At 36.3% G+C, this 25978-nt stretch overlaps 1 protein-coding gene across 1 annotated transcript in view; it reads left to right on the top strand.

The window, feature by feature from the left end:
* Positions 1 to 16696: 16696 nt before the first annotated feature.
* Positions 16697 to 25978, top strand: part of LOC121316506 (synapse differentiation-inducing gene protein 1-like) — a 31076-nt gene continuing 21794 nt past the window's right edge. Inside the window, exons 1-2 of the mRNA XM_041251539.1 lie at positions 16697 to 17157; positions 22389 to 22900. Coding sequence (XP_041107473.1) covers positions 22454 to 22900 — 447 coding nt within the window. The 5' untranslated portion in view covers positions 16697 to 17157; positions 22389 to 22453. The remainder of the gene's footprint in view (positions 17158 to 22388; positions 22901 to 25978) is intronic.

Below are 25978 nucleotides of genomic sequence, written 5' to 3' on the forward strand. Positions count from 1 at the left end.
CTACAAACACCATATGAAAATATCAGAAGGTTTTTATTTATTTATTTATTTTTACTTACATATTCACTTGTCTGTAAGAACACAGACAAATAAAACCAGCATACTGTAATAATTAATAAAATAAACGCAAAGGTAGCCAAATTGATCTAATCTCATGAAACCACACCACACTAGTTCACACTCCAGTTTGTGACGTTTCTCAGCTCAGTGTTTACGAAAAGCATGACGAATTTTACTTGCACCAGTTCAAACAAGAACAGAACAACTCAACAAACCTCTGATAGGCTAGAGTGTTTGTCAGTCTCAGTGATTATTTGTAAGTGAGTGGAGGGAATTCCTGTCAATCAACCCATGATAACTCAAGTTGTCAACTAAGTTGATTCAGGTAATCATGTAGATGGAAAACAAGATTCATGTTTTGCATTAATAGTAAGACTTTATATTATTATTATTATTATTATTATTATTATTATTATTATTATTATTATTATTATTATTATTATTATTATTAACACCGTTCACTTGTGCTTCTACATTTTTGCAATTTGCAAGTTAAATAAGCAGACAATGACTGTATGCTGCATCTCCAAGCATTTGAAAAGTTCTATTAAGTACTGTATACAATGAACTAACAGAGTCCTGGTTTGAGGGCATTATTATGACTGCAAATCCCAGAAACTTAAAGTGTACTGGTGATCAGCAGGAGCTGAAAATTGGAACACATTTACTTTTTTTTTTTTTTTTTAATGGCATGCCAGATGGCATATAAAACCCTATATAATGCTATTGTATGAGAGAATTGCAGGTAAAAATCTCATTATTTACTTGTGATTATTATTTTGTCAGATTAGAGACCCAGCAGAGTGAAAATTCTGTCATCGCCACATGTTTAATTTTTACAGTAAATAAATAAACTGTTTTGAGTTGCATTGTGATCCCATCCAGTCACTGTTCATTTTTATAAAACATATTGGCAGTTGAGACTCACAGCACTAAAATGCAACCAACAGAGTACAAGAAACTTATTTATAATCATCTATTTGGCAATCAATAAATTGAATCCATTGAACAGAAGGCTCACAGCACAGCATATTTGAAGTCATGCAACCAACATACATTCCTAAAGATTTGTTTTATTCACATCAATAAAGAAAATAAATGTGGAGCTAAGCTTTAGGTCTTTATCTTGAAAGTGTGCTAGTGTCCCTGTGGCCCAGGGCCCTTACCTACTAAAAATGGTTTAGTCAGAGATTTCATACCTACCACATGTCCTCGTCCCACCTGTACTATCCGTTGGGTGGTAGCAGATGACCCATTTGATGTTACAATGCATTTGTCTACTTCAAAATTGTTCTCCTGCTCTGTTTGAAGTATCACTTACTGGACTGCTTGAATGGCAAGTCTAGAATAGTTTTTTGTTCTGAGGATGGTGTTCGGCAGACCAACGATGTGCTCCTAGTGGTCTCCGATTCGGTTGATCTGGAGAGGATGCGGAGCCGCCAGAGTGTTAACTCTACCGCGTCTTCTGCCAGGATCAACTGGAACAAATTCTCAAGTTATTGGCAGGTCCCTGGCAGGTGGACTCCCTCCCTGTCACACTCCAATATTTCCAGTGCAGCACGTGCAGCATCAAATACCTGGGAACCCACCTGAGCCCAGTGGAGGCTGCACTCAGCCAATTGGGTGGAGCTGGAAGATAAAGTTCAAGGCTCGAAGGTAACATATATTTGGTAGCATTTTGCTAACCAAAACTCTTAATTTACTAGTAGTTTTTTTATGCAGTAGCATTTTTCTGATACCTTATGCTGCAGTTTATACAACGACCCTGAGTGAACACATACATAATTACCAGTATTAGTTTTTTTAAAACACATTACGTTATTAGTATCTTTCATAAAGCTGGAAACCACTGCTAATAGAGCTTCCTGATTTGTAGATGACTGAGGTTTGTACCGCCCCCATGTAGATATGCGCGAGGCCCACAGTGCAAATCGTACTGGACAGTGGAGTACAAATACCTACAGTACAAGAACAACGTGGATACAATTTCAAGGTATGAAGTTTATTTTATAGACCAAAAGTAAAATTAGATAACTGTTAAAAACATTATGGTTTTATAAGACAAGAGGCAATGACCTAACAGGATATTAAGATAATTCAGTGTCTCTAAAATGCTATTTGAGTCATGGTGAATGGTGACTCCAGTTTCACCCACGTGAATAGGTAGGTAGATAATTATTACTTAGGTAGATAATTATTACTTATCAAAATTCTGACAATGAAAAAAAAAAAAAAAAAAGACAAATAGCTAGCTATAATGTGGTCATGATCCAAATAACATCTTCCTTGTTTTATCAGTACGAATAATAGACGAAATATAATCTTGAGGTGCACTTGTCTATCTGTTTTCTTTTTAATATAGATTATCATCACTACCTTGTGTACTTCTCCTGTTTAACTAATGAAATATGTGCTTTAACAAAAAATATATATATATATATATATATATATATATATATATATATATATATATATATATATATATATATATATATTTTTATATATTATTATATTATTATTTCTTAGTTAATTTCTTCAAAATTGTACAGCATTAAAAAATGCAGTGAAAGTGAGGATGCGAGTGTCACAAGTGACCAAATTTAGTTATGGGGAAACATTTTTTGGTACTAATTGTTACTAATTGTTTATTACACTTAGTATTCTATTTCACTTGTTTGAATTGTGTTTGATTTTGTTTTTGTTGTTTTTATCTCTTTTTGGTTTATGAGAGAGAAGCAGCACAATGTTTGGAGTGGTGGTTTTTGTTTTGTTTGTATTACAGCACAAGGACTTAAATAGATAAATTGGTCACTAATTGACAGACCATCCACAGCTGAAATTCATCCAGCTATTAACAGCCTTACCTTCCCTATATAAACTGCTACTTCGGTACACCTAGGAAGAGAAACATATGGAGCCACAGGAGGGAGTTTGGGTGACCTAGGAACTGTTTTGGTGATGTTTAATTTATAAGCTCATTGACTTACATATGTTTTAGCTGTGCTTAAAATAATACTATGCCTGCTACACTTAAACACATGGTTTATGGGGAAGTGTAATCTATCTGATTAAAAGAACCACCTTACAGGAGGGCTATGGGTATTGGAAATAACAGAGTATAGAATAAAAAAAGTCAGAGTTAAATCCAGTGGGACCTCTTTTGTATACTTTTTGGGAATGGGAGAACTGTTGTTCGGGGACCTTTGAAAACAATGTATTACCGAAATAGAGTCGGCATCCTATGGATTCTTATGTGGCGGGCCTGCAGGTTCACGGCTGCATATTAAAATCACAGTCTTTATCTTGGCCAATTGTTTCTGCAGGTACCTGGGCCGAGGGTTTCGCAGGGTACCCGAAAGTACTTTGAGACAATTGTATGGAGAGCAGCCCACACCGCTAATAGAGCGGTGTGGGCTGCTCTCCATACCTTACTAGGTTCTACACACTTGGCTCGAGGATCCTCAAAACCCTGCTTTTGGAACTAGAGTGTTAAGCGCGGCTTCTCAGTCGACCCTTATAACACAGAAATGGAGATGAGTTTATCCCTCAATTTTTTTAGCCCTAACTACTTCCTACTGGGTTCTCGAATGGTAACGCACAAGGCAGCTTCGGTTTAGCCTTGTAGCATTCTGGTCATGCTGCAATCATACTCTTGTGACGGCTTGGGTATACTGACCCATTACATTCTGCACTTGAAAGGGAACATTAGGTTATTAAGAGGGATCCTAGGAATCCTTCTGCTGTGGAATAACACCGAAAAACACAGATTTTCTATGTTTTTGGAGATGTTTTTGTTTTACACTTGGGTGTGCAAGGCTTTTTTTTTTTGTTTGTTTGATAATACCAAATCAATACATTTATATATATAAACATTAACACAGGCAACTTTGCTTTAAATTTATGAAACATACCTACTAATAAAACTGCTTCCTTATTCAAGTGAATTTACTTCAGTATTGCTAAAGGGACAATAAAAATCCACCCCTAAAGCAGTCAGCACTCCAATAGGCAATCATGAAGATATTGTAGAACACATGGGAAGGATAAACATAAATTGATTATGTGAAACGTAAACAAGATGAAAACAGCAGGGCCATTTGTTACCACTGTGTTGGGATCATTTCAGCGTCTTACAACTATTTTGATGTTGACACTTTGACAACAAAGTGTTTTACACCTAGTTGGCTGTTAAACAAAGTCAACCTCCGACAATTTTTTTCAGCAAGCACATTAGGGAGGTTGTGTTGCTCCAAAGAGACCAATTGTAGCTGGAATGCTGCAGCTCTATTTTAACAATAGCAGTCCAGATGCTGATTGAGTAACTCAGAGTTGATAAACTATTTGTAACATTCATGAAGTTTTTCAAAAAAAAAATAACTAATTACCTTTTATTGATTAATGGAGCTGGTAAGCTTGTAACTTAAACTTCGAATTTGAAAGTCGTCTACCATTTGTATTTGTATCTATTTAGCAGATGCATTTATCCAAAGTGACTTACACATGTTATACTAAAGTTCAGGAATAATGTAGTTCTCTCACTAAAATATAACATAAAGAGAGTGTAATAAAGTGTATGATGACAAAACACACAAAAATACTTACCCAATACCTTTTGTGTTTTATAATGTGGCAGGGGAAAATGCATTTTTAGCCCCTTTTTATCAGAGAAATTTCATTTTTTTTATTGCTGAAAACTAGTTATCATACCCCTGGGACTCCCTGAAATAGAAATGTAGCCATTAACCTTCAGGGTCACTGCGTCCACGACCACCGCAGGTGGCGTGATGGAAAAGTGACAATGAGACTCTGTGTGTGCAGTCCGTTTCTGTCCTTAAGGGCGGGACATGATCGCGTCACAGGCTAGCTAGCAGCTTTCCGATATATCTTATTCAGGTTTCAGGAGGTTATTAGGAGGTAAATACCCATTTAATGGCTACATTAGGATTATGATGTAATTAATACCTTGGTCCAGGATTATGATAATTTTTTAATGTTTTTTTTTTTTTTTTTTTCATATTTTTGTATATTAATTTTGCTCAATGAGTTAGGTTAAGAAATTTTCTAAAATATGTCATTTGTGGCTCAAGCACTGGTGTTGTCGGTAGCCCTCAGCCATGGGAGTCGGTACAATTTTTAGTACAAACGTGACTTTTTTCTCTTTGAAAGAGAATTGCTACTTCAAGCTAGCTTACAATGAATTGCTTCGTATTGCTAAGGGACAGAAAAGTCCAGGCTAAAGCAGTCAGCACTCCAATAGGCAATCATGAAGATAGCAAAAGTGTAAAGGATGAATAAATATCCGTATGTGCTTTGCAAAGGGCTTTGTTATTTATTTATTTAGTTATTTATTTATTGCAAAGAGTATTTTTTGTATTTGTCATAGCTTCAATATTTTTGATATCCTTGGTTATAAAACAACTTAACTGTAAAGCACTTTTTATGAGTCAAATGGCAATTATCTGATATTGAATAAATGGTGTCGTATAAAAAAAAAATAAACTGAAGATAATGAAGTACTGCTTGGTATGATCTTTAGTTATAGAAGAACGTTGCTTGAGGTTATATCACAAACAGGATTTTCACTGCTGGAGTCTCGTAAGCACAAGGTACGTCTTCTAGACATGTTTTCATGAAAAAAAAAGTTTTTGGTCAATTGTACGTCTTTTTAGCGTGAGAAGGCAATTTACAATGTTTTAGACGCACACTCCCTATAGCGCTTGAAATGTACGTGGTATGTGTACAGAGGAAGGCCCAGTGCCTCTCCCTTTTATTCATTGTTATTACCAAATGTTTGTGGTATTAAATCATAAAAGCATAAGAAATGTATTATTTTGCAGTGTTCCTCAGGTGACAGACCTACAGTTTAAAGGTCAACAGGCTTCTCTGACCCCAGGTCATGTTGAATGCTTGCTCAGCATTTTTTGTTTTTTGTTTAATAACATTGGTTTAACCCCTATCATATGTCTGTATTTTTTCCCTACACTGTGTAATCTGTCACAGTGTTTTTCAGTCAGTTGTGTGTCTTTTTAGCGTGAGAAAGTGCTAACAGCTCACTGCTAAATCAATCTCAGTTACATATGTGAGCAGGAGGATGATGGGAAATGTAGTTCTGAGAGGTCCATGCGGCTCTTGAAGCCATCTTGAGGCAGGGAATGCAATTTAAAAGTTTACAAAAGTGTCAAAATGCAAAAAATTTAAATTAAAATACACACACACACCTTATGTAAACAGTTGTAGCAACACATCTGAACATGTAACACAATAAAATAAATGTCCTTATGCACCCTTTAAGTGGCTCTGCTTTTTATGTATTTTTATAAAGAAATGTCTGTGCTTTTTGTTACATCATAAAAGCATAAGAAATGACTTGCATTTTGCAATGTTTCTCTGGTGACAGGTCTGACTTACTGGTTTAAAGGTTAAAACAATTGTTTTGTTTTACAGACAATTCAGTTAAGCCTGTAAATATTTGTGGTGGATGAGTTCAATAGGCTTGGCTGACCCTCCGGCCATGTTGAATGCTTGATCAACCTTTAGAATTTAGTTTAATAACATTGATTTCACCCTTATCGCAAGTCTCTATTTTTTTAATATTTGGTAATTAGAAGTATTTACAATGTAATGACCTACTTGCCCAACCAAACTTAGAGGTCATTATTTCTTATTATAAAACGTATAGATATTTTTGTTTTAACAGAGTCCCTACACTTTGTAATCTTTCAGAATGTATTAGAATATTGGGGACCTCATATGATGAGCTCACTTTACACACAGCTTTAAAGGGTTGAAAAAAGAAAAGCACTCAGAATCATAATCAACAATCTCCCTCCCAACCTGTGAGGGCATTGTATAACAGGAGCAGAGCGCCCGGTAATGGATGGTTTGGCAGCTCATTCCAGGGTCAGTTGGAAGCCGGCTATGCAGGAAGGGGGTGGGTACACGATACCAGAAGTCATTGCCTTAATGCGGTAGGTGATGTGTCAGTCATGGATTGGAGGAGACGTGATTGGCCCTGCCACTGAAAGAGGGTGTGACAGAGGGTATTTAGAGGAAGTGGCCCCAGTAATCTGTTCCTCTGTTTATGGTTACGGACTGACTGTGAGGAATAGAGAAACCATGTGTTGTACTGTTTGTCTATTTAACTGTGTCATTGTCGTTGTATTGAGGTAGTGTAGTCCAGTAGTTAAAGTCCAGGGCTTGTAACTAGAAAGTTGCCGGTTTAAATCCTACCACTGGAATACATTATCTCTGTAAAGCGGTTTGTGATAGCAGTCCACTATGAAAGGTGCTATATAAAAAAATCCCTCTACTTAGATGAATAGAATGCACCACCAAAAATGCAGCTGCTGTCATCTAATTATCTAACAAGTTAGAAAGCATGCCATTGAGACATATGCATACCTGAAATAATTAATTAATTAATATATTTATTCTGTTCATTAGAGGTTTTTTTTTTCCTTCTTATAAATATATGTATTTATAGATAAATGATTTAGTTACTGTATTCCTATTTACTGTATATAACATATACATGTTTTTTTATATTACATCTCTCTCTGTCTCTCTCTCTCTCTCTCTCTCTCTCTCTCTCTCTCTCTCTCTCTCTATATATATATATATATATATATATATATATATACAAATCATATGAACATTATTATAGATCACTTACTTGAATTCGTCTCTTTTGATTGTATCCTTATCCATGTTTTCAGGTGAATTTACTCTCACTCAACTTGAACTGGCTGTCCTTTTATGTTTACTGAAATAGGGGTGCGGTTATGATTTTGTGCACAAGTTTACTAGAAGAAAACTTCCTCAAACACATACTGGAAATGTGTTAAGAAATGTAGTGTATCATTTTCCCCTTTTCAGAAGATTCGAAGCTAGTCCCCTTTCCTGACCGAATTGTACTACTAGAATTTTTTACAGTTCAAGGGCTGCTGTTGCAGTTATATACATTGGGTTTAGGTAACCTGCAATGTCTATGTAATCACTAAAATTGAACATTCTAAAATAAATCGGTTCAACGGCTACACGTGTGCTTAAGAACACAAAGTTAATATTGATATATATATATATATATATAATATATATATATATATTATATATATAATATATATGATATTGAATCTATGATAAGATTCTTTTATATCCAAAATATATTAGTGTGTTAAGCTGCCAATCATATTTACGTAAAACCATATAACAAGTACAAATTGTGGAAATTAATCAATGGGTTAGATTCTCAAAGTTCTTGAGTCCAAATCTTCATTAGCTTGTTTTTTTTGTTTTTGGTTTTTTCAGAAAGGAATAGCTTATTTTATTCAGAAAGGAAATTTAAAAAATAACCTAATAAAGTTATCAAACCAGAAATAAACTAAACATGAAAATGTTTATAGTTTTATTATAGTTTTTTGTTGTTGTTGTTGTTGTTTTGTTTTAGAATTGTAATTGCTGTATTTTCCTTTCAGGAAAAATGTATCTCATGACTAATTGGAGTGTATAGCTTTAATAATGTTAATATCAAGTTTCATGACAAATGGATAAGTGGTTCTCCAGATAGATCCAAAAATGTGTGAAGTGTGACATTCATTAAAATTTTATCAGCTACAGGTTTTTTTTATTTATTTATTTTTTTGGTGTAAAACAAGGGAGACATCTAGTTTATAAGCACTAGCAACCATAGGGGCCTCGATTCTTAAGCACACATTCTTTAGAATAACAGATCCTGTGTGAAAATGGGGGTCTGTACTGTACATCTGTCCACCTGTATCACATTTACATTTCCTGGGATCCTTCAAGAAGCTGCTTGATGAGATTCTGGGATCAATAAGCTACTAACAACCAAACGAGCAAGATGGGCCGAATGGCATTCCTCTCATTTGTAAATCTTCTTTTGTTCTTATTTTGTAGGTGGAAACCTGTCATAGTTTCTGTATAAATATGCAGACTCCACATCATCATGGTTCCCAATGGAGAATTGAATAAACTTATCTATCCATTGTTTAAAAGCTAGTGTAACAGAATTTAAGTCTGCACAGTATGTGTTAATCTGTATTATTTGGAACCAATGAATTCTGTCTAAATTCTGTGTAATAAAGCATATGTCAATCTTTTAAATCATGACTCTACTTTATTAATGCATGTTATTTACTTAGGAGAATACATATTGCAGAAGTAAGAGGTTATAAACATAGTCAATTAAACCATAATCCTTAGAGTTTACAACAAACTTCTAAGTACCATGCCAGTGGGTATCATTTTATGATAATTGAGGAATATGCTAATATTTTGGTGTCAGTCATAAAAAGAACCATGTTTACAACAACTTTGTAAGATGTTAGAATGATAGCAAAAAAAAACGTTCAAATTATACATACTTAATGGCCAACAGGTGCAACTGGATCGTTCTACTTGTCTCTGAGGATGGTTGAATGGAATTATTTGTTAAATGCTTCTGCTACTACAGTAATTGCATTGAAGTTTTTTTTGTTTTGTTTTGTTTTTAAGTATGCAGTATGCAGTGAACAGACAGACAATTATAATCCAGGTGCAAAGTTGTTGAATGGGTTTGTATGTCCTGTCAGCAAAACAAACAGTAAACAATAAATGATGCTAAGTAAGTAAAAAAGCAGCGTGTATTACTTAATTTGTAATCCTCAGGTTTGTTCCGAAATAACAGTTCCGTTTATTATACACCCACACGAAACACAAAACACATACACAAGTCTGTTAGTGAATGAATTAGTGCTTGTGGTGCAAATACAGTTATCTGTGATACAAGTGCAGTGCTGTTCCGGGTTTGTGTTGACTTCTGGAGAAGGCTCCAGAACGTGTTAGCCTTCTAATAATAACAAGTAACAATCAGACAAAACAAACAAAACACTCGCGATACTGTACAATGCAAGTCCCTCCAGGTTCAAAGCTTTAACCAAAACGAAGGAACAGATTACGTCGCTTTGTCCCCTACTTACACAGTCATTTATGACTTACACGTCTGCCACATCACTTCCCTTCCGGGTCGATGAGTTAATCTACTGACGCTCCGCCCCTTTTCTAAATGACGACTTCCTTTTAACCTGAAGAACGAAGTGTCAGGCCAAAAAGTCCAGGGTACTCTGTTTCCATTACTTAGCGCCCTCACAGGTCAGGAGGGAGATTTACCACCAAGAATCATTGTTTTTCTGTCAGTGTTGCATACAGTTATCTCATGTCAGCAAAGTGACTGGCATTACTTTACACGAGACCTGCAACAGGATTACAGGAGATAAGGAAGTGTACTTCTCTTGCAGTAAGATGATGATTATCTTCAATTTGTACCTTGAATGTGATGCATTTTGACCCAGGGGATGATGTCAATAATAACAAACTGGCACTGGCCTACCCCTCCAGACTTACCACAGATTCATGGTAATTTGTTTGTTAAAATTTGTTCAACACTTTTTTTTTTACCCTTTCAGAAGCCATTGTTACCAAAATTTTTATTTATTTTTCTTTTTCGGTTGAATAATGTTTTTTTTTTCATTGTTTTTGTAAACTAATCACTAAACATTCATTTTAAATCTTTAAACCCGTTTTTTTGTGTGTGTGTGTGTGTGTGTGTGTGTGTGTGTGTGTGTATGTAATGAAATAAGATTCTGTGATGTGTTTGCTCAACAACGTTTTGCTCAAGTGTATGGGAACACACTGGAGGCATCAATGTGTGCTGCAGTGGATTTTACATGGAATGACATATGTATGAATCAGACTATCAGTGGCACTTCAAAGGTTGAGTTGCAGAAAACAGATTATCTTTGGCATGGTCCTATTGTAGGTGACAGCAGCAGCAGCAGTTGTTGATGCACAGTTCACCTCTGAGTCTCTGTAAGTCACTTTGGATAAGAGTGTTTGCTAAATGACTAATCACATATTTTTAAATGGGCAAGGAAACAGAAACAATCAACATAAAAGAGCATTGTTTGTCTTCCAAGTCTTTTTTTTTTTCTTATCTGTTATATCAATGGAGCATTAAGCCTTAGCATAAATTATTAGCATATTTTTAAAGAGACAAGTGAGCAAGTAGTCTGAGTAATGTTTTGCAGCAACAAACTCCCCTTCCCCAGTTGTATATAAATGAGTCATGATTCCTACTGTAAATCCAACCCAAAAATATTTGGAGTAGCAGAATCATTTTATTCCCAAAACTTAATCCATATAATATGTATGTATATATATATATATATATATATATATATATATATATATATATATATATATATATATATATATATATATGAATACTTTAGAACTTGCAGAGTCTGTATTGTGCAGTAGATGCTTGGTTCTGTCAGGAAAGCTGACAGGTATATCATACGATAACCCAAGTGCTGGGTTCAGAATTTCAAAGCAGAACTATTTGCCCTGAAAGGCAAGGCAGAGTGCCAAAACAAAGCAAGTGCAAATGCTAAGCATGGAATAAACAAAGAAAATATTTAATATTTTTCTTCTTTATAGATAAAAATTGTTGCATTTACTGTAAGCTTTACACTTCAGCGATCTGGTGACAGAAGAATGAACATTTTAGAAAAAACAACATTTTATTCTAAAAACAAAACAAAAGCTTTGACTTACTGTCACAACACCAAACAACAGCCTCAAAGCATGGGACTTGAGTTACCATGAAAAGTAAATAAAACATCACACATGATTAAAACCAGGTAGTGATGCTTCAACACAAGATAAACAGCTGCACTTTTTTTCTGTTACAACATCTTCACAGATTATTTTCCAAGAATGACGTGTCTTTTTACTGTGGCATAATGAAGTTCCTACTCTGAAATTTTAAATATGACTTTAGTCAGAAGTATTGATTTAACACATTTGCATCTTCCATGGGCATGAAACGTGGAGAAGGCTTTTATTAAGAGTCTATGTGGTAAAGAGGACTAAAGCCAAGTAGCCTCTTAACCCACATGCCTTTGATTTGGATAAAACAAACTCTCCTCTTATCCTTAACATGCAAGTGCCTAAAGCATTCATGATTAAAGTGTACCTTTTAATAACCAAATTTCAAAGTCCTGCAGAAAAGCCAATCAACAAATGAATGCATTGTAATAGAAATTGTGCAATATACCGTGTGCATTTATTGACAGTATGTTGACTTTTTTAACATAGAAATGGAAAGTGTTTTTTTTTTTTTTTTAAATACATTTGGCTCCCATTCCACTTTGACTCCTGGGAAATCTATGTTAGCATTATTCATCTATTTCTACTGAAATTATCTTCAGATAACAAAGATTCACACTCATAACAAGATTCCGGCCATTTTGTTTCCAGAGTAGTTGTGCTGTGCACAGTAGACATGCAGGCACAGTCTGGCACACACTCTAGTCTAAAATCAATTCCTTTTGTCCCTTCTGAGTCTGAATGCACATGTTTGCAAGCAGCAGTAACACCGAAGGCTCTTTGACAGGAGGTAAGTCATGCTTAGGAACCCTCTCCTTCTTCAAGTGAACACATTACAGATCTCATACCCCTGTGCACAGGTATGTAATTCTAACAGTTGTTGCTACATGTGGGGACGTGGAATGGTAGATTTTTCAGAACCCAGCTATTTACTCTTTAATGACTGGTCTACTTATTTTTATGCCAAATGAAAAATAAAGTTAAGTAACAAAACTAGTTAGAGATTTGCATATAGAGATGTGTTTCCTTGCCTTAATGTGTTATACTTTATTACCCCTTGACTTAGGGTAGTGCCTGCAATCAGCTTACTATGTGGCAGACTTCTGTAAAACATGATAACTGAAGAGTGACATCCCACCTACATGCCATTCTCTGTGGGCCTGCTTCATGTTATGTGCAATTTGAGTGGTCCTAACAGTTTTGCCACACAAAGGAGATAGCTGCACATGTGTGGGAGTCAGTCTAATATGCACAGCAAAGAAGTAATGAAACAGAATAAAAAACAAGGTACTTTGATAACATCACTTTGAAAAAAAAAAACACAATGGAATACAATCATAGGCTTTCATTCTGGGAGGATATTTTACAGTTTCCCCCCTGCATTTATTGAACTCAACGATGTACAGTAAGATACACACACATTATATATATTTTTAGCTCAAAGAGTCAGCTGCCCATATATATATGGGCAGCTGACTCATATATACATATATATAAAAATTAAGACTTTCATTATTTTTATTTCTCTGTTACTAGTGAGTCTAAATACTGAGTTTTATTCATTGTGTTGAGTTTGAAAAATAGTCTAACTGATGGACATAAATAAAAGCTGTAAGCTGGATTCGTTCTGCTGTGTCTTTTAGCACAAAACAGACCTTGAAACCACTCAGGGATGCTACATAATATATATGACATTGTTTTTTGTTTTTTTTCACCAACATAAGACAGCCAAATAAATTAAGTTTAACATAGCACTAGCTTGTACTTTAAAACCTGTTATGCCAATTTAAACAAAATTAGAAAAACAATAAGGATAGCAAGCTGCACTGCTTTTAAAACCTTTAAATCCGTTCACCTGTTCTGCAGCCCTACAGTACCTACACCAATTTCGAACACCATTTCCATCACTTCACACCAATGTAAATCAATTAGTAATGCTGACTAGAAGTTTCTGTAACACCTATCACATCGTAGTTACTTGTTAGTGCAGTTCTAACATTTAGTTTTTGAGACTTCTAGCTTTTAGATAAACACATTTAATGGTTGTCTTACCTGAGTTGCTGCCCTTGTTTTGATGTAGTCTCCCTTCTGTTTTTTTGTTGATTTCTCCCCCTTTCCTTTTTAGCTTAAATGCTTCTGAACCTCCTCGAGGATCCTTTCTCCGGGTATATTGGTTCCCTTTTTATTTAAGTGCAGTCCGTCCCATCTATATAGATAGTCCTTGTCGTAAAATGTGGGCCAGTGTTCAAGGAAGGTGAAACCTTCCTGTGTGCACCACAATTTCAGCCATGAATTTAGCTTATTTATTTGCAGCTGTCCATACGCTCCTTTGCAAGGTGCCGACAGTATCCCAGATAATAACACAGTTTTTGTCTTGTCTTTTAATTTCCTTCCTAGATCTCTGAATTTGTTTTGCAGGGATTTTGGCCTGTCTATTCCAATGTTGTTTGTACCGATGTGGACGACTGCTGTCCACATTCTCAGTGATGTGCGTGACAAAGGCTTCTGGAAGGCAGCACAGTGTTGTAGTAAGGGGGTCCATTGAACTGGCTGTTTACTTTTCATGGTAACTCAAGTCCCATGCTTGGAGACTGTGATTTGGTGTTGTGACAGTAAGTCAAAGCTTTTGTTTTGTTTTTAGAATAAAATGTTCTAAAATGTTCATTCTTCTGTCACCAGATCGCTGAAGTGTAAAGCTTACAGTAAATGCAACAATTTAAAAAAGAAGAAAAATATTAAATATTTTCTTTATTTATTCCATGCTTAGCATTTGCACTTGCTTTGTTTTGGCACTCTGTCTTGCCTTTCAGGGCAAATAGTTCTGCTTTGAAATTCTCTACCCAGCACTTGGGTTATTGTATGATATACCTGACAGCTTTCCTGACAGAACCAAGCATCTCTCCATGACCGTGTTATATATATTATATCTATATATAGTATAAATATATCATATATATATATATATATATATATATATATATATATATATATATAATATATAAATTGGTTTGCTTTAAAACCCTTCCTAAGCGATAACAAATCTTGAAGATGTAATTTAAATCTTGATGCAATTGCAAAACAAACTTGTCAAATTCTAAATTGTGTGCTTTTCAGTACTGTTTAAATTACAGCTGTATATTTAGACCTACACCTTTGTAACACTTTATGAAGGGAATTATGGAATTATAACATTCTAATATAATTTTGACAATATACTAAATTAATTAAACAGTTGCTATATATGTAGCTTTCTACCAACTTCAACCAAAGTCCTCTGCACTGTAGGTATTCAAACTGGCTGCAATGCATGTTGGCCATTAAGGAAGCAGCTGATTAGTTAATGACAGGAAAGAGGGTTTTGAAGGGATATAAATGCCACATGCTTTAACGCACCAAATTGATAGAGAGCTGACCAGGTGACATCGTAACACAGTTACTACGTGTACGAAAGTAAACCCTCCCATTTTCCACTCTCTCTACGGGTTCTTTTGGGATTCCGTGACACCAACTCCAACCCCCAGATGAGGTCCAAGGACCACAACACAGGTGACTAGGCCGGCTTCTCCCCGTCCCGAATGCTGTCCTGCTGGTCACTGTCCACTGGGGTTCAACCCCAAACCCCGGGCCCAGGTACCTGCTGTAACAAACAAAAATAACAAAACAAAGCCACCGTCAGTACAGTTCTGTTGCAACGTATTTGGTCCCAAATTTGAGTTTGCAAAGATATTCCAATAGGTTGTTTTATATACAAACTACCACAATAATCTTGTACAATCGGTATAATGTTAGCAGACACACTTCATAATTCCTTTATAGTAGTAAAGTTGATATGTGTGTTGTACTGTCTAATAGAATGGTTTCCAATTGCACACTAAACAAGATTATTCTAACCCTGTGCACTTATCTGCAAGCTAGACAGGGTTAATTTGGTTATAACTTCCCTTTATCTGTTTGTCCAACATTTCCAGGTTTTCCTGCAGTCAGTTCCTCCAGCAGCTTCTCTCATCAAATTCCTGGTCTGGGTCCTCAGGCAACAAAGTTTTCCCTGCTCCTGCATTGCTCCTGCTCCCCTGCACCCCTGCACCCCTGCACCCCTGCACCCCTGCACCCCTGCACCCCTGCACCCCTGCACCCCTGCACCCCTGCACCCCTGCACCCTGCCCCCTGTTGCACTGTGCTGACAACATAACCTTTATAGGACAGTTAGTGGTTTAATGAGGTAATTGGTAACAGGTGAGAATGTCAATCAGTTCTCCCATTTGGTAACCTGTGTACTAATAATAAATACAACAAAATAATCATCACACAAAGCAAAAACCAAAATAGTAATTAATATAAAATAAAAACAACAAAATAAACACAGCAAAAATATAGCAAACCGTGCAAATCAATCTATCGAAGTGAAAAAGCGCAGTACCCAATTCGGCTACTTATGACATCGATATACAACATTGCTGAGGTGAATGAAGTGACCAAGGAATGTAAGTACAACAAGCAACCTAAAAGTAAGGCATGTTAACTGTGAGCGTAACGTGGCTTCATTTCAAAAGTGTTGCACAGTGAATGGAATTCACTGCAAGCCTACATCAGCTATAACCCCTTTATTTCTTTGGACATGGTCAGCCCCAAAACTTTATTCATCCACTAAAACTGTGAACAAAGATATATACTGTATGATCTGCAAAGCATATATACCTACATCTTACCAAAAGCCCCCTTCTTACTCTTATTGTAGCGGTAAAATATAAATATACAAATAACAACAGCAACTAAAAATATTATGTGAAAAAGACCAATTATGAATAATGACAAAAAGAGAAGTAAAAAAAAAAAAAAATCACCAAGTTAAACACATTCTGTAAGGATACCAACAAAAATAAGCACGTTTCTAGTGTGCACACTGTACGTTTAATTCGATTAGGTATTCAGCCTTAGCCATCGAAATTAACTGCACAAAACAACTCTAAACTGGACATCCTTTAGGGCCAAGTGGAAATGTAGCGGTCCTGAGACACTGTGTAGATCGAAATCACCGTCAAGAGAACACTCAATATATACCACCTTCACATTAAAACGCTTGTACCCTCTTTCTGCCTCTCATGAAGGGATACCGTCGATCTTTCTTTTGATCATACGAATCCGGAACACCCATCTTCCCCCTTGTGCAACAGATCCATAAGCAGTAGCACTGGGCTGCATTTATTTTTCTTCTGGACGTGTGCAGAAATCACAACTGGAGGAAATCTGGCGGGCAACTGGGGACTTATTTTTCCAACTCATGGAAACGACCACGAAGGTGTGCGTTATTACCTGTGGGTGTACACGGTCAGGCAGCCGTATTGTTAAAACAGAGCAGTGCTTCAAGCATTAGGAAAGATAGTGTTGATGTTCCCGTAATACTCGATTCATACAGCTGTTTCACCTTGGAAGGTAAGTATATGTGTGTTGATAATCTGATCACGAACGTGTACAGCAACAGCTTGACTGAATAAATCACTATGACTTTAGTTAGTATTGTATTGCATTCGAACCTTAGATCGTTTTACAACTGAGCACCTATAAGGTTAGACTGAATATTCGATTTGTTTGTACTTATTTTAAAATGTTCAAATTTAACTACCAGATTCTAGCTATTATTATTATTTGTATTGTTATTTGTGCTAATTAAGTGCGATTGCTGTGTACGGAATTTGAATCTATCAAACCACATATTCTTTGGTGTGAAAATATATTATTGTCTGTATGCTGTGGAAAAGTTAGCATTTTCCACATTAACCAAGCGATCTGTCTGCCTGTACAGTGTAGATGATAATATTGTACTTACTGCTGCATTCAAGACAATTATGACATCGTTTTTATATCCCTTCACAAATTGTTTTAACATGTCAGTTCTTATGTCATATGCTGTGCAAGACATAATTCAACAGACAGCATCCACAGCAGCGAAACAGAAACATCGCTGTGCTTAATATTTAGCTATTGGTGAAATGCCATGTGGAAAGTGTTGGCAGCTGTTGCTTACAGTAAAAGACAAAGCTACCGCTCAAGTGCATTTTGATATGTCAGTTAAATTGCAGTTGAGCTTTAAGTTTTTACAAATAATAACATATGACTTGTGTTGATTAATGAGAAACTCGTTTTAAAAAGCTTGTTGTTTCAGAGGACTATAAGCTATTCAATCTTGGTTTATAACATCAGAGAAACCCTTTGCTTTTTATGGCTCTCTTCTAATAGACTCAAAGGCAGTGTGGTCCAGTGGAGGTTGTTCTATGCATTGTGTTTAGAGCTGATCTCTAAGGACGCTAGTGTATGTGTGAAATAAATGCAGAAACGAAAATGTGGAAGATGTTCCAATTCAATATGCAGAATTGAACTGTTGACAAAAACAAAGATAACAAATCATACATAATCTTTAAATGCAGATCCATAAATGTACATAATTAGCATGTTTAAATTTGATTGATGATGAAGTAGCTTCCAAGTAAATGCATAAACCGCTATGCACTTACAGTATCCTTGTCTGGTCAGACATTGATTGATTTGGTCTGGACCAATGGCTTTTAAGTTTGTTAGCACTTAAGGAGTATCTGTAGGGTAAAGTTGACAGGCTTTCATTTGAGTAAAAGTATGCTTTGCATCCACTCTAAAGGCCATTTCTCATCCTCTGAGATTTTACTGCTGAAAAAATATTGTACTGTGGACTTGTTACTAACCTAAAAGATAATGCAGTTTTATGCTAGATATAGTCAATGATTTTGACATAAATTGTCCATGCAGGCACTTTATTTAATTAGAGCCACGTCTGCAGAAGCAATATATGGAAATAAATAAAATAAAAAGCACATGAAAGGCTGTGCTTCATGTTTTCAAGGATACAGGGACAGGAACGAATGAGTCACCCTTATGCATCTCATGCATAATGCAGCCATAGTGAGGTGGTGCTTGTCACCAAAGTAAATGCATTACTAATGAGAATTAACTCTTTAACTACTACCATAAAAAAAAGATCTACTGCTAATTGCTTTGAGGAACAAATGGGGAATGGTTGTTCAACAATAGGCCAGTTTACATGTTGGTTTGTTTCACGTGAATGGACAAAGCGCGTGAAACTTGGCAAGGAAAGCTTGTGAAAATGTCCAGAAAAAACGGTCTCAGTATTTTACCGTGAAAGTCTCAATCTCTTATGAGATTCCAGCAAATGCTTGTGAAAATCAGCGGCCACTTACACATGTAAACACAAGTTACTCATGAAAATGTTAATTAGCTCATTCAAGTCCTAACCCTAAGGCTGCTATAAAAGTCACATGGGAATACCTAAGTTACCGTGGTCCAAAGATGGCAAAAGGGAAGTTACTGTTTTGTTTGCAGTATTTCCTTTATCAGATTGATGTTGCAGATAACCCCACTTTTTCCCTGTCTTCCCTAGAACTTTGCATAATGCTAATCATACACTCTAAATGTGTTTGTAAAGTATCATACAGATTGTATTTACCAAGTTTCTGTTTAAAACTATTACTAAACATGTTTGATAAACTGCATCGTGGGCTTGTGACTTCAGGTGGTTGTAGCTACTGTACAATACTTCAGAATACACTTGCAAATTAGCTTTCCAAACAACTGTCAAAACGACTTTATTGTAAAGTACTACTGAGTACTATGTTTACTATGTGTATAACTATACTCCAGTGCAATTTCTCTGAGTTATGTCTGAGTAAAACCTGTGTCCATCCTCCACTTACGTCTGTTGGAGCGATGAAGACTCGGGTGTTAATATCCATAAGGGAGGAGGATATGATGAGGTAGCTTGATACAATGCACAACACAAACATTATTAAACCCACTCTCATAATAAAATGTGGTGTTGAATTTTTGGGACTTATTTCTTGGGAATCAACAATACTCAATATTCCAATTCTTTATTAAGCTGAAGCAGTCCTACAAGTACAGCGTAAATGATTAACCCCTATATTTGGTATAAAGAGATACAAAATAAACTAATGAAACAAAAATGTGATACAAAGTAAAAGTACACCTTTGGGTTACAAAAATAAAGATAGCAGTGCATCTCTAACAGCAGGACCCTCTTCATATCACTGCTGTACAATTTTTGCTGGTGGCCGAGGTAGCTGTTTCTCTGCTTGCCTGAACACCTCCTTACAGTCCTGGCACAAATTGTGCAGGATACAGCAGGCAGTTATAATTTTGGGAACAAACTCGTGGTTCACTTCAGTATGCTGCAGTAGTATCCGCCCCCTTCCTTTCAATAGCCCAAACACCTGTTCAACCACCACTCGGATTTGGCCCAGTTTATTACTAATAAAGATATAACACACACACACACACACACACACACACACACACAAGCACATGCAGAGACACTCACAGATGATGTGTTAAAAGCAGTGATGGAGACAACACTAAAACAATTTAAAAAAACAGACACTATCCATCAGCAAATCAGATCTTTAGTAACGATTCACACACGATGGACACAGGTTTTACTTAGACATAACTCAGAGAAATTGCACTGGAGTATAGTTATACACATAGTAAACATAGTACTCAGTAGTACTTTACAATAAAGTCGTTTTGACAGTTGTTTGGAAAGCTAATTTGCAAGTGTATTCTGAAGTGTTGAATTTAAATCAAGGGAAGTAATGTTAAAACTGTACAATGCACTTGTAAGACCTCATCTTGAATATTGTGTGCAGTTCTGGTCACCTCGCTATAAAAAAGATATTGCTGCTCTAGAAAGAGTGCAAAGAAGAGCGACCAGAATTATTCCGGGCTTAAAAGGCATGTCATATGCAGACAGGCTAAAAGAATTGAATCTGTTCAGTCTTGAACAAAGAAGACTACGTGGCGACCTAATTCAAGCATTCAAAATTCTAAAAGGTATTGACAGTGTCGACCCAAGGGACTTTTTCAGCCTGAAAAAAGAAACAAGGACCAGGGGTCACAAATGGAGTTTAGAAAAAGGGGCATTCAGAACAGAAAATAGGAGACACTTTTTTACACAGAGAATTGTGAGGGTCTGGAATCAACTCCCCAGTAATGTTGTTGAAGCTGACACCCTGAGATCCTTCAAGAAGCTGCTTGATGAGATTTTGGGATCAATAAGCTACTAACAACCAAACGAGCAAGATGGGCCGAATGGCCCCCTCTCGTTTGTAAACTTTCTTATGTTCTTATGTTCTTATGTTGATGAGTCTGACACGTGGATTCTCTCTCGTGAAACTGTTCTGTGCTCATGCAAGCAGTATTTTGGGGACTTTCATGGTTAACAGCATAAGAATCTAAGTGGGCTGTCAGCATGACTAAATTTAATCTGACCCCCACCTCCTTCATTTGCATGGCGTTCTGGGAAAAGTAGGCGTTCCAAAGGAAATGAGAGGCTTGACATGTAAAGACAAAAAGGCACCATGTCCACGTTTATTTCACGAGACATAAATGTCTCAAAGTCAAACAATCATGTATCGCAACCTAATGGCGTAATCATTTCGTGAATAGGACAGGTGATGGTGTTAGGTTGTAGATTTTATTACAGAATTGTGCCACTGATTGACACCTCAAAATTGTTTGGTAAAATGTAGATCCTGAACCCTTCAGCAAGATGCCTGTCTCCCCATCACTCTGCTCTTACTTGATACTGTGTTTAAGTTGGTATGTTATGTAAGAAACATAATGTTTCCACAAAAGTAATGAGCAAAGATTGGTTCTACAAATTGTAGGTCTCTTAAACTAGACAAATAGTGCATGGTACGGTGGACATTGTGTAGAGATTGGGAGACTAAAGAATGATGACATGAAGAATAGGGTAGGGTATATATAACCGCATCAAATGCATGGTTCAAACTATACTCTGCAGATTCTTCTCCTAGAATTTCTAATGACTTTATTTAAATACAGTCTAAGTCACTGCTATGTACTGTATGTATTTGTGAACAGGCTGGCTGTAGGGTGACATCAGGCCAGAAAGGAACACAGAGACAGGCAGTACTGGTGGGTGAAACTGAGAAGCTGCGGCGCTCAGTGTTTTATTAACACAGAGAAGAAAAAAAAAGGTTGAACAGAACAGAACACAGCACTTAAGGCCAAAATAAACAAAACAGACAGTGGACGAACACTAAACAAGTGTCATGAGAGTCCCTCACACAAGTAGCATTTGTTTTGCTTTGCTTTTAATTATTTTCTCCTTCTCTTTCTCTCCCGTTCTCCACTCTTGAACACACAACCCAGAGTGAGTAAAACGTGCATCTATATATAAACTGTTGTGCCGGGATTCCATTGCTACTTTTTTCACATGAATCCCAGCACATGAACTAATTTGTGTTACCCCGTGCTCTCATACTTTTAAAATTCTTTAAATGCAATCCCCATGCCTAAATACAACTATATATTTTAAATCACCTGTGCTACACAGACCCATTTATATCCCATGCACCAATATATACAAATACGCCAGCATTAACACACCACACGCAATACAACAGAGAACACTCACATGTTTTTTTTTTAGTGTGAATGGATGAGGAACATATGGGATATGGGTTGTCAGTATATATTAATGTACCTGTATGTGTATTTTAAGAGTATATTAAGAATCTTATGGTGTAGTTTTTCTTGATGATAAATATTACATGTCACATTTCCCCTTGCAGCAGGAAAATACAAACCACAAGGCAAATGTGTTTAAGAAGAGTTCTATGAAAAGTAACCAAGGAAAATGAACATGGAGGAATTTATTGAACAGAACAATGTTGCCATTCACAAAAATGATGCTGAAGCTGGGAAAAAAAATTGCCTCATCAACACTAGAAACGTGATGGTGGAAACCAAAGATGGCTTGGTCTCTGTGTACTCTGCGCCACAATACCAGGGACATGTGGCAGTAAACTTGTCACCACAAAACTCTGTGGAGAACAATAAAAATCATTCATCCCAGCAGCTACTTAACCCAAGTTCGCTTCAGCAGACTATGGATTCCCATTATTGTCCCAATATCATTCTGTATTCTGAGAACGTGCTAAAATCCTGGAGTGAAAGCATGAGCACAGACTGCTGTGAAACAACCTTCATTGAAGACATCTCACCCACCAAAGAAGGCCTAGTTGCCAAAATTCAAACGCTTTCGTATGATGTCAAAGAAGAGGACGAGTTTCAAGAACTGGAGGTGGGTGTTTCTTAGCAATGTGGAACACTGACCTACACTGTTTTGTAGGCTATTCTGGGGAGCAAGTGGGTGGAATATACACTGCTGTAAACATAAGGGGTTATAGCTAAAGAAATAATTCCATAAATCTTACCTGTCATGCATTCGCTATGTGGGTTTCATATGTACAGATTTGAAAGAAGACTTCCAAGAACTAACAAAGAGTGCATTGCCTTTTCGACAAATGTTATACTCTAGCTAACCCGGTATTTATTTTTTTACATCTGGTACCATACAAGGGTAAAGAAAGTCCAGTTTGCATATCTCACTTTTGTGTAGTACACTGCCTAAGTCCTTACACCTGGATAATGAAAATCTCTCCTCCTCTTCAATGCCTTGATTGCTGTCATTAACCAGACACTCGCACCCCCCACCCTCCACCCCCAACGACTAGCAAGCTTTGCAGTCAGTGACTGGCTTTTTAATCTTAGGGTAAGTTGCTTCTTGGTAGTTTTATATTATGATAATAGTTTTATTCCTCTTAGAAAAGGTACCTTTATCTTTGCATATATTTCAAAATAGGCTCAAGTGAGTTAAACATTTGTATTATATTATTATTATTTTAGGATATTTATTTACATTATCAAACAATGTGAATGTCTGCAAAAAGACCACATGCCATGAAATATGCATATGCATTTAAGCAGTTTATAAGGAATGCAGTTTGATTTAGATATTAATAATTCGTATTTATTTAAACTTCCATTTAGACAGCTATGATGGATACATTAAAATATGTATCACTCTGTAATTTCTCTTTTCCTAGTAATACATCTTAGAAAACAATATATTACATTAAAACAATAATTTTTGCTGTAATGACTTAGAACAAAAGTAAAGTTTTAATATGTGAAAATAAAACTTATCGGCTCTGTTAGCTTTAACCATAAAGCAGGTCCACTGCATTAGGGTTATTAATTCCATATCTCTTTTCTTGAAGTGGCCCTCTTAGGAGGAAGGGGGTTGGGGTTCACCAGTTTTAATTTCATTCTTAAAGGTCATAGACATAAAATAAATCAAGTAAATCTTACCTAATATGTATTGCCACAAATTTGTAAGTCTCACATTTTCCTTTATAAAAGGGGTCTGTTGGGGGGCTATCTAAATATCACCATTCCTTAAATCTACTGCCTTATTACTGCTGGGGTTTTCCCCAGGAGTTATTTATTGACCTAGTTAGTAGTGTAACTCTACTTCATAATGTATACTAAAAAATAGAAAAAACAGTGAGGTTAACACTGAAAAAAGTTTATACATTTTAGGGCAGCGGTATTTGAATGCACCTTTTTTCATATCATTAAAATGTACTCAATTAAGTTAAACGTGTTCTTAATTACCAATAAAGATTTACAATCTGATTTCAATAAAGTAGTAGTTTGGTGGACAATCTACTTGACTGACTATGAACATGCTCTTCCTAAGTTTGCAAGTACAAATACAATATGTGTATATGAGGCCAAGGAACTGAAAATATGATAGGGGTGGAGTTGATCCACGGTGTCATATTTTCTACTAAGAAGGAAACCTGACACAGGATTGGCATTGCAGCACCAAAGGAGGTCAATAGTGAGGTTATCTAAGGACAGTAGTTGTGGTATTTTTCTTCATCGAAGTGATGAAATCTGAGCAAAACTATTAAAATGTAAAAATGGTGCAAGCATGTTAGGCCTAGAGTGAAATCAGAGACAAGGTAAAGTCAATAATTAAGAGGCTGAGCTGCTTGTGTTCAGCCTGATAGACGACAGTACGACAATGTATGCTAGAATGCATCAGTGAACACATGTGAGCCATTTTCTTTTCCACCTAAGCGCCGGTTCCATGCTGTACTAAAAGGCTGCTAGAATACCATAGCACAATACTTTACAATATACATGCCTAGCAATCTTGCAGGAAAGGTGCAGCTTGCAATTGGACTGTAAACCTCACCTTGGATGCAGGCAGTGTCCTTCAATTGTTATTTTGCTTAAACGCTGACTTTTTTCTATTACACTGAAACGTATCAGACACATAGCTGGTATCAAGTGTGATATCTGTCTGCCAGATTTGAGTGAAAGCACATCAACAAATTTAAGGTATTCCCCAGATGCATAGGACAAACTAAAAAACATAATCATTTCAAATAAGAAATCTATCCCAAGCACATTTTTTTATTTGGTATTTTCCTACTGCGCGTATTATGAAGGTTTGTTTTCTGATTTGCACAGTACTTTTAAAAATAGCAGACAAGTGAATCAATCAAACTGTAAACTTGACAGGCTTGACTGACTCCTTTTTAATCTGGCTCATTTCATTTGCTGTCAGTGCTTTTTAATGTGGGTTAAAAAGGATGTTTTAATTTGACACTTGGACTCCCTTTCCTTCTGTCCTCCCAGCCATTAAGTTCTCATCTCAGATGCAGACAAGCATTTGTGTTGAATTTCCCCCATTCCAGGGAAGGTACAAGAAGACAGGCCTTAAGACAGTGGTGGCCAATACACGGATCTCGATCCACTAGTGGATCTCGAGAGATTTTTGGTGGATCTTGGGGCAAATCTGAACAAGTATCAACGCATAAGCATAGTATAGTTTTAACAGGGTTGATTGCGTATTTAAAAAATATAATTCCTGACAATGAATAAAAAGAAATTACATTAATTCCAAGCAGTAGATGATGCTAATAACTGTACTCTTGCTTACATACCTCAGTAACCCAAGCAACAAGCTTCCTTAAGTGTTTCGCCGTGTAGTTATGAGTTTGTGTTTGGTGGTTTCAGTGGGGTGCAAGTTAGATCGAGGAGAGGCTTCTGCGCCTTCCAGTAGTACTAATTTAGATGAAAATATCCCAGTTTCAACAGGCGAAGCCATCACCAAAGTGTAACATTAACGAAAGGCGGGAGCTGGAGTTTGCCGTTATTTTTCCAATTAAAAAATAGAAAAATAGTTCCACTTGCCTGGGGGAGACTACGTTTTCAGCACTGACCGACATGCAGTCAAAAAATCATGGAAAGCTTTCTGCTTAAAATTCTCGAGGCTCAGCTTTATTGCTTTGTAACATCTTTT

Source organism: Polyodon spathula, chromosome 6 (genome assembly GCF_017654505.1).
Source record: "Polyodon spathula isolate WHYD16114869_AA chromosome 6, ASM1765450v1, whole genome shotgun sequence".
Classification (NCBI taxonomy): domain Eukaryota; kingdom Metazoa; phylum Chordata; class Actinopteri; order Acipenseriformes; family Polyodontidae; genus Polyodon; species Polyodon spathula.